This window comes from Myotis brandtii, unplaced genomic scaffold (genome assembly GCF_000412655.1).
Source record: "Myotis brandtii unplaced genomic scaffold, ASM41265v1 scaffold3518, whole genome shotgun sequence".
Lineage (NCBI taxonomy): Eukaryota > Metazoa > Chordata > Mammalia > Chiroptera > Vespertilionidae > Myotis > Myotis brandtii.
In genome coordinates, this window is record NW_005363534.1 from 162,921 (window position 1) to 172,914 (window position 9,994).

The 9,994-nt window shown below is 40.3% G+C and overlaps 1 protein-coding gene across 1 annotated transcript in view; it reads right to left on the reverse strand.

Moving 5' to 3' along the window:
- Nucleotides 1–9,994, reverse strand: part of PHKA1 (phosphorylase kinase, alpha 1 (muscle)) — a gene marked incomplete at its 5' end in the record, with an annotated part of 145,270 nt that overhangs the window by 98,251 nt on the left and 37,025 nt on the right. The window contains one exon of the mRNA XM_005871675.2: nt 7,420–7,554. Coding sequence (XP_005871737.1) covers nt 7,420–7,554 — 135 coding nt within the window. The remainder of the gene's footprint in view (nt 1–7,419; nt 7,555–9,994) is intronic.

A 9,994-nucleotide genomic window follows, 5' to 3' on the forward strand; every position in this document is an offset into this window, starting at 1 on the left:
GCTTTGAAAATGTCCCATGTGCACTTGAGAAGAATGTATATTCTGTAGCTTTGGAGTGAAATGTTCTGAAGATGTTGATTAGTTCAATCTGATCTAGTAAGTGAGTCATTTAGGATTGTTGTGGTTTTGCTGATTGTTTGTTTAGAGCAGTGGTCGGCAAACTGCAACTCGGCAAACTGCGGCTCGTGAGCCACATACGGCTCTTTGGCCCCTTGAGTGTGGCTCTTCCACAAAATACCGACTTCTGCGCATGGGCCACGAAGTTTCAATTGAACTGTACGTGCGCGCCTGCATGTGGTATTTTGTGGAAGAGCCATACTCAAGGGGCCAAAGAGCCGCATGTGGCTCACGAGCCGCGGTTTGCTGACCACTGGTCTAGAGGATTTATCTAGTGATGTCAATGGGGTATTAAAGTCCCCCACTAAGATTGTATTGCTGTCGACCTCTCCCTTGTTATCTTCCAGAAGTTTTTTTATGTATTTGGGTACTCCTGCATTGGGTGCATATATGTTTACCAGAGTTATACCCTCTTCTTGTATCGATCCCTTTAGTATTATGAAGTAGCCCTCCTTCTCTCTTGTTATGGCCTTCTCTCCAAGGTCTATTTTGTCAGATATAAGTATTGCTACCCCAGCTTTTTTTCGTTTCCATTTGCCTGGAAAATATTTTTCCATCCTTTCACTTTCAGTCTGTGTGAGTACCTTGTTCTGAGTTGGATCTCTTGTAGACAGCATATATATGGGTCATGTTTTCTTATCCATTCAGCCATTCTATTTCTTTTGATTGGTGCATTTAGTCCATTTACATTTAAAGTTATTGATAGGTACTTGTTTGTAGCCATTTTTATTGTTGTTTTTTCTAGTAATATTCTTTTTTTAATCTTTAATTTCTTTATTGGTTAGGGTATTACAAATGTGTCTGTTAATTTTTAAAGCATTTGTATTAGTGTCCCAACAACACCATTATAAAACACCACAGACTTACGGGTTTTAAACAACAGAAATTCATTTTCTCACAATTCTCAAGGCTAGAAGTGCAAGATCAAGGTGTTGCCAAATTTTGTTTCTCCTGAAACCTTTCCCCTTGGGTGGCAGATGGCTGCCCTCTCACTGTGTTCTCACATGGCCTTTCTGTTATGCACACATCTGGTGTTTCTTTGTGTGTCCAAGTTTCCCCTACTTATTAGGACACCAGTAAGATAGGATTAGGGCCCATTTAAAGATTATGTTTCCAAATGCAGACCATTCTGAGGGTTAGGGCTTCTGCATATGCATGGGGGGAGAAGAGACATATTCAGCCCATAACAGCATTTGATAAATTTCCATCTTACCTTGCTTTCTAGAGAAATTTCATTAGAAAATGCATTAGGATAATGAGATGCAGGTTTAAGAAGAAATGCCATTCTCTTTTCCAAAGTGGCATTTTGATTGGAGCATTTTATACATTTACATTCAATGTTATTATTGATAGGTACTTGTTTGTAGCCATTTCTATTCTTTATGCCTCTGTTCCTTCCTCCCTTCCTATTTCTTTTTACAGCATTCCCTTTAGCATTTCTTGCATTGCTGGCTTGGTAGTGATAAACTCCCTTAGCCTTTTTTTGTCTGTGAAGCTCCTGATTTCCCTTTCAATTTTGATTGATAGCCTCACTGGATAGAGTATTCTTGTATTCAGTCCTCGGCTTTGCATCACTTTGTATACTTCATTCCATTCCCTTCTAGCCTGGTGTGTTTCTGTTGAGAAATCATTTGATAATCTGATGGGGGATCCTTTGTAGGTAAATCTGTCTCTCTTTTGCAGTCTTTAAGATTCTCTCTTTGTCATTAACGTTTGCCATAGTACTTATGACGTGTCTTGGTGTGGGTATTTTGGGGTTCATCTTGCTTGGGACTCTGTACTTGTGTGACTTTTTTTCTTCCCCATATCAGGGAAGTTTTCTGTCATTATTTCTTCAAATATGTTCTAAAATCCTTGCTCCTCTTTTTGTTCTTCTGGCACCCCTATTATACGTAAGTTACTTCATTTCATGTTGTCCCAAAACTCCCTTAGGCTCTCCTCCTGCTTTTTTTCCCCCAGTTGCTTTTCAGATTGGGCTTGTTTCTCTACCTTTTCTTCTAACTCACTAATTCAGTTATACACTTCTTCTAGTCTACTGTTGAAACTTTCCATCGCGTTTTTTTTGTAGCTATATTACTTTGAATTTCTTCCTGATATTTGCATAAGTTGTTGATTTTCCCGTCCATCACTTTATTAACTGTATGTCCATTACTCTGAATTCTTTTTCTGACATATTGCATGCCTCTGTTTTATTTAGTTCCTTTGGGGGGTGGTCTTCTTTTTCTTTCCTTTGGGGATTGTTTCATTGTCTCCCCATTCTTGCTATCACCATAAGGTCCAAGTTTTGAGTTGTTGGGGCCTGAGCCATGTGTGGTGGGAACGTCGTGCCATGCGAGCATCACTAAAGAGCTCAGACACTGAGACCTGTGGCTGCTGTGGTTCAGCAGCAGCTGAGCTCACCGAGAATCAGAGTCTCGGCCACTTAGTGTGGCCTTGAGTGTGTGTTAAGAATTAGGGTCCCCACATATGCGCCAAGAACCAGGGTCCCCACACACGCACTGAAAATCGGAGTCACTGGCGCTTGGTATGGCTTTGCGCACACTAGAATCAGGGTCCCCACACGCATGTGCTGAGAAACAGAGTCCCTGTGTGCATGCACCAATAATCAGAGTCCCCATGTGCATTCACTGAGAATCAGAGTCTATGTCGCTTGCTGAGGCCTCGTGCGCACTTGGAGAATCAGCGTACCCATGCGTGCACGATGAAAAACATGAGTCCCCACATGCATGCGCCCAGAATCAAAGTCACTGATGCTCAGTGCGGCCTTGTGCACATGCCGAGATTGGTCTGCACATGCATTGAGCATCAGTCCACATGTGCGCCGATAACAGAGTCCCTGTGTGCACACACAATGAGAAACACTGAGAATCAAAGTCACTGGTGCTTGGTGCAGCCTTGTGTGCATGCCAAGAATCAGTCGGCGTGTGTGCAGCAATAATCAGAGTCCCCGTGTGCGTGCTTGGCGAGAAACAGAGTCTACGCATGCACGTGCCGAGAATCAAAGTTACTGGTGCTCAGGGTGTCTGTGCGCACTCCAAGAATCAGTCCGCATGCGCACACGCAGATAATCATAGTCCCTGGCCTGCTAGGGGGGCCGGGTTGCACAGCTGTCCTGTGTCAGGGGGAGGCCCGCTCGAGTGCCACGGGTTGAGTAGGCTCAATGCCATTGCTGTGTGCAATGAGAAAGAGAGTCCCCATGTGCATGAGCCAAGAGTCAAATTCATTGGCACTCAGTTCGGCGTCGAGCATGTGCCGAGAATCAGAGTCCCCGACTTGCAAGGGGGGCTGGGCTACACAACCATCTTGTGTTGGTGGGAGGCCTGCTTGCACCGTGGGTTGTGCAGGCCCTATGCCACTGCAGCGGGCTGTCTGAGAGGGGGGTGTGCTCTGTGACTCACAGAAATCTGTGACCAGGATGTCTGGAGTCTCAGTGTCCTTGGGTCTGCAGCTGTGGTAGCAGGTCTTTGTCTAGAGTGACTGTAGGGTCCCAGTTTGCCTCTGGGGCCAGTCTGGGTGGTGGTGAGGCTAGAATCCTAGTCACAGCAGTTCTGCCCTTCAAGATGGCGTGGTTTCTGTGCCAGCGCCCGGCTGCCCAGGAGTGTTTGCAGTGGTATCGGAGTTTTGCAGTCTAAGACTGCCCGATCTGCCAGCCCCCAAAAGTCCTACATTTTTATGAAAATTGAAGCTTTTGTTTTTTTCCGGCCCACATAAACTTAAACCGTGTTTATTTGGCTCGTGTTAGCCTTTGAGTTTGACATGCTTGTTCCAGCAGTGGTCGGCAAACTCATTAGTCAACAGAGCCAAATATCAATAGTACAACGACTGAAATTTCTTTTGAGAGCCAAATTTTTTAAACTTAAACTATATAGGTAGGTACATTGTTATTAACTTAATTAGGGTACTCCTAAGGCTTAGGAAGAGCCACACTCAAGGGGCCAAAGAGCCGCATGTGTCTCGCGAGCCGCAGTTTGCCGACCACGGTATCTAGAGGATAAGGCAAGTGGTCTTAACACTCCAAGCTCTTGCTTCTGTCATCACATCACTTACTTCTATACACTGATCTCCCTTTGGCTTCCTCTTATAAGGATACTTGTGATTACATTTAGGATAATCCAGAATAGTATTTTCCATCTTAGTCTTCTTAATATAGCTACACCTGCAAAGTCCCTTTTGCCATGTAAGATATGGTTCACAGGTTTAAGGAATTAGGGCTTAGATATCCTTGGGGGGCCTTCCACAGCCTACCAGCCTTCCACTGGCCCCTAAGGATTCACATCCCTCCCACATGCAAAGTGTATTCACTGCATCCCAATATTCCCTAAACTCTCAACACCTTACAGCATCAAGTCAAGTGTTGTTCTTCTAAATATAATTAGCCCAAAAGTCCCGAATCTCATCATCTAAATCAGGTATAGGTGAAAATCTGGGTATGCTCCACACTGAGGCAAAATTCTTCTCCATCTGTGGACCATTGAAACTAGAAAACATATCATCTGCATTCAAAATATGAGCAGAGATACTCCTGTAAATTGTCTATATAAGTTATAGACATTTTCATTTTGAAAAAGAGAAAATGGAAGGAAGAAAGGAATCAGGGCCCCATGTAATTGTGAAAATTGATGGGCAAACTCCATTAGGTTTCAAGGAATTGTAGTAATTTTCTGTGGCTTGAGGCTCTGCCCTCTGGGCCCAAGGCACCTCCCTTGAAGTCATCCTTTCTTTTTCTTGAAGGGGTAGCACTTGTTTGAAGCTGGGTAGTTTTATCAGCCTGCTTCCTGACTGTAGAATTTTAGGAGCCTGACACCCTTTTTTCAACTTGTCCTCCCTCTGTCCCTTTCAGTCCAAGTTGGCAGTGTTTCTGCTGGTATAACATTCTTAAAAACCTGTAGGTCTTACAGGTACATCATGAGGGTTCAAGCCATTAGACAAGAGGGTCCTCCACAAGATCTTTCCTAAATAATCCCATCTCTATTCCTAGGAGGATTCTGCTGAGATGGTTGAGGGGATCTATCAGTCATAGGCCCAATCTCTTCAAAAAGCCCTCTGTGCCCAGTTGGCACGGCTCAGTGGTTGAGTGCTGACCTATGAACTAGGAGGTCACCGTTTGTTCGATTCCTGGTCAGAGCATATGCCCAGGTTGTGGGCTAGATCCCCTGTGGGGCATGCAGGAGGCAGCTGATCAATGATTGTCTCTCATCATTAATGTTTCTATCTCTCTTTCCCTCTCTTTTCCTCTCTGAAAAGCCCTCTGTGTTAATGAATATTCTGATCTTTTGATCTTTCCAAAACCTTAGCAAAACGTTGACCATTTTTCTATGCTTTCCTGACAGAAATCTAATTTTATCAACTTTTCCAATGTAGATAGGCTTAGAATATCATGAAGTCCTGGTTTTAATTTTTTCCTTTATTGTTCTTCCCTCAATTTATCTTTCCTCTTGCATTATACTATAAACAGCCAAAAAAAAATCAGGCCATGATTTCAACACTTTGCTTGAAAATCACCTCAGTTTAATATCCAAATTCATGATTAATAGCTCTGTTTTCCACAAAACTATATGCCATCGTTCAGCTAAGATTTCTGTAACTATAAAACAAAGATCCTTTTCTTTAAGTTTCCAATAACATATTCCTCATTTCTTTTTGTTCCCTTGCCATCAATGCCTTTGTAACAGTTTGTTAAAGGTAATCTAGACTTTTTTTGTCACATGACCCAAAATTCTTCCTGCCTCTACCTGACTCTAAAGCCACTTCTACACTTTCAGATATTCATTACAGCATCACCCCACTTCTTAGTACCAAAGTCTGTATCACTTTCCTATTTTTGTTGTAACAAATTACCACAAACTTAGAGGCTTAAAACATATATTTATTCTCTTACACTTCTGGAGGTCTGAAGGTCAAATGAGTTTACAGGACTGAAATAAAATCAAGGTGTCAGTAGGATTGGTTTCTCCTGGAAGCTCCAGAGCAGAATCTGTTCCTTGCCAATTCCAACCTCAAGAGGCTATGGGCAATCCTTGGAAATCTTTGGCTCAAAGTTAAATCACTCTGATCTCATTTCTGTTTTCTCATCTCCCTCTGCCTTCCTTTTATAAGGACACTTATGATTACATTTAAGTTCCACCTGGATTATACAGGATAATACTCCTCATCTCAAGCCCCTTAATTTAATGATACCTGCAAAGTCTCTTTTGCCATATATCATAAAAGGTAATCTTCACAGGTTCTAAGAACTAGGACATGGGTATCTTTGAGGGCCATTATTCAGCCTTCCACAAGGTAGTTTAAAAATTCTCTATGTAATTTTTTAGTTAATAGTGTAGTAATTTGTTTAATGTGAAATCTGTAATAAGTTGTATAAACTTGTAATTTGCAGTAATTTGTTTAATGTGTCCATCACTAAGTTTAATATATAAATCGAATAAAAATAAGTACTAATTAAAAATAAGTATTATATTAAGAAATAGAATTTTTTCAACAGCATAGATGGACCTGGAGAGCATTATGCTAAATGAAATAAGCCAGTCAGAGAAGGATAAATATCACATGATCTCACTCATTTGAGGAATATAATGAACATTATAAACTGATTAACAAAAATAGATACGGAGACAAAGAAGCATCGAACAGACTGTCAAACTTCAGTGGGAAGGCAGGGGGGGTGGGGGGAGGGGTAAGAGATCAACCAAATGACTTGTATGCATGCATATAAGCATAACGAATGGACAAAAGAATAAATAAATAAATTAAAAAAAAAAGAATCTAGAGTGGACCCATTTCTGTGACCTACTGTGGTGTTCCCCTGTGGTAGGACTGCACTGGTGACTGCCATCTTTAAACAATAAAATAAAACTTAAAAAATAAAATATACTTTGGGGAAAAAAAGGAAATAGAAATTTTAAAATATTGTCAACCAATTCATTACATGACAAAGTATAAAAGACCTAAACACAAGTTCTTTGGCTACTACTCCATGTAAGTTAGCATGTATTCAAAACAGAAATATAGGTCCCAAGAAAGGAGAGAACATGTTAGTTAAGCACACACTTGGAATGAAGATGCAATATTGCCTAGTAACAGTCACGCCATATATACCAAAGAGTTCAGAAAACACAGCTAAAATCATCAAGTCTGCTCAGTATATATATATATAGTTAGAAACTTAGGTTCGAGACTCAAAATTCCTTCTAATATCCAGTTTAATAAATCAATATGAGATAAAGAAAAAAAGAAAAAAATGAAAGAATCCCAAGGTTGTATCAAATAATGCTCTGATTCTAGCAGACTGTTCAATCTCCTTACCTAGGCTGGAATAAATGTGGCTGAGAATACGAGCTGGTTGTACTCTGAAGGGGTACACCTCAGCAATGGTCTCCACATCAATTCCCTTGTCCTTTAAAATGGCCTTAATTTCTTCTGTCTCAGCTAGAATGGAAACTGTAAGAAAGAAAAATGAGATCAACAGAAAATTTTATTTCAGTAAGAATTTAAAATCTCTCAAGCCACATAAGTTTTTTGAAGGGAAGAGAAAGGAAAGTTGAGGAAATTAGTAATTATTGGGGAACCTTGATGAAATAATTATCAAGTTAGGTACATAATGATTATTATCTAAATGGCAAATGAAAAAAATATTTCATGATCAGAGTATCATATTCTGGTTTTTGGTCAAGTATTTGGTCAAGTGTTCCTAGAGAATGCCACACTCTCTTTTTATCTGTGATTCCATGTTTAAACAGGAAAAATTCCAACATGTGGTGTGTTATAGCTTTGGTGAAAGTTAATTCCTCAAGACTCTCTCATATCCATACCCTTAAGACTAGGGCTAGGATTACAAGGGTAATAAAGAATACACTAATAAGAATTGCTCTATAGCTAGAGAATGGTAGAAGGCAAGGTAAATTGGAAATAAAGAATTGAGGTATGAGAGTTGAAATTGTGTGTGGTTATTTTTTTTGCAGGGCGGGGGGGAGTAGGGATAAATACTTTTCTAGACTCAGAGCCTGCCAAGCCTGGACAGCTCCATTTTGTTCCTCTTACATTCATGCCTCTGATGTAGTCACTGTACTTACAGAGGAGACTGGCTCTTCTGTTTACTCTCCCTCTATGAGACAGATATTTGACACTAAGTACCAGGAACAAACATGCACCTGATTCCTGTTCCTCTAATGATGGTATATGTGTTGAATTGGGTTAATGGGAAAATGAAGGTATCACTTGGTTCATTCCAGCTTACCAGTATTCTTTATGTTGAGTTTTTTTTTGTTTTGTTTTGTTTTGTTTTTGTTTTTGTTTTTTTAGCAAAAGCCTAGTTAACAAAGTTGCTGGAGGCAAAGACCAACAGTAGTTAGCATAATAAATGAAAGAAGTTTGTCAGAAGGCTGATGGACTTTGATATTCAGCAGGGCTGAAAATCTGCATATAATAATCTGCTGCTGGCTGAATAGCTGAAGGCAATTCTCCTAACCTGATAATCCTCTATTGTTTACCAAACCTTATCATTGATGTCTGTTTGCTTTGCTAAAGGGCAAATGTGTATTGAAGTAAATAAAAAGTCGTGGGTCTGGACATTCAGGGAGCCCATTCCACTAGAGAAGGGTTTCTGCCTGGTCCCCCATGCCTTCCAAATTTATATTTCTTGTCTAGTCTCTTCATTTATGTTACAGCCCCTTCTCCCAATTCCTGAACCCTTGCTGCAAAAGACTGTGGCACTTATGGTGCCTTAATGAGGGACATCTGAAGAAGAAGATTATAAGTGAGATCATGTGATATTTATCTTTCTCTGACTGACTTATTTCACTTAGCATAATGCTCTCCAGATCCATCCATGCTGTTGCAAATGGTAGGAGTTCCTTCCTTTTTACTGTGGCATAGTATTCCATTGCATAGATGTGCCAAAGTTTTTTAATCCACTCATCTGCTGATGGGCACATAGGGTGATTCCAAATGTTAGCTATTGTAAATTGTGTTGCTATGAACATACATATACATACATATATCTGATTGGTATTTCTAGTTTCTTGGGATATATTCCTAGAAGTGGGATCACTGGGTCAAATGGGAGTTCCATTTTTAGTTTTTTTGAGCAAACTCCATAATGTTCTCCACAGTGCTGCACCAGCACCAGTCTGCATTATCACCAGCAGTGCATGAGGGTTCCTTTTTCTCCGCATCCTCGCCAGCATTTGTCATTTGTTCATGATAGCCATTCTGACAGGTGTGAGGTGGTACCTCATCATCGTTTTAATTTGCATCTCTCAGGTGATTAGTGACTTTGAGCATGTTTTCAAATGTCTCTTGGCCTTCCTTATGTCTTCTTTCGAAAAGTATCTATATAGAACAGTTGCACATTTTTTGATTTGGTTGTTTGTCTTCCTTTGTTAGTTTGCATGAGTTCCCTGTAAATGTTGCTAATTAAGCCCTTATCGGAGATATCGTTGGCAAATATGTTCTCCCATGCAGTGGGTTTTCTTGTTGTTTTGTTGATGGTTTCTTTTGCTGTGCAGAAGCTTTTTATTTTGATGTAGTCCCATTTGTTTATTTTCTCTTTAGTTTCCATTGCCCTAGGAGCTGTGTCGGTGAAGATATATCTGAGATCTTGCTGCCTGTGGATTCCTCTAATATTTTTATGGTTTCCTGTCTTACATTTAAGTCTTTTATCCATTTTGAGTTTATTTTTGTGTATGGTGTAAATTGGTGGTCTAGTTTCATTTTTTTGTGTGTCTGACCAAGTTTCCCAGAACCATTTATTGAGGAGACTATCTTGACTCCATTGTATGTTCCTATCTCCTTTGTCAAATATTAATTAAGCATAGTGGTTTGGGTCAATTACTGGGTTCTCTATTCTATTCCATTGGTCTATATGTCTGTTCTTGTGCCA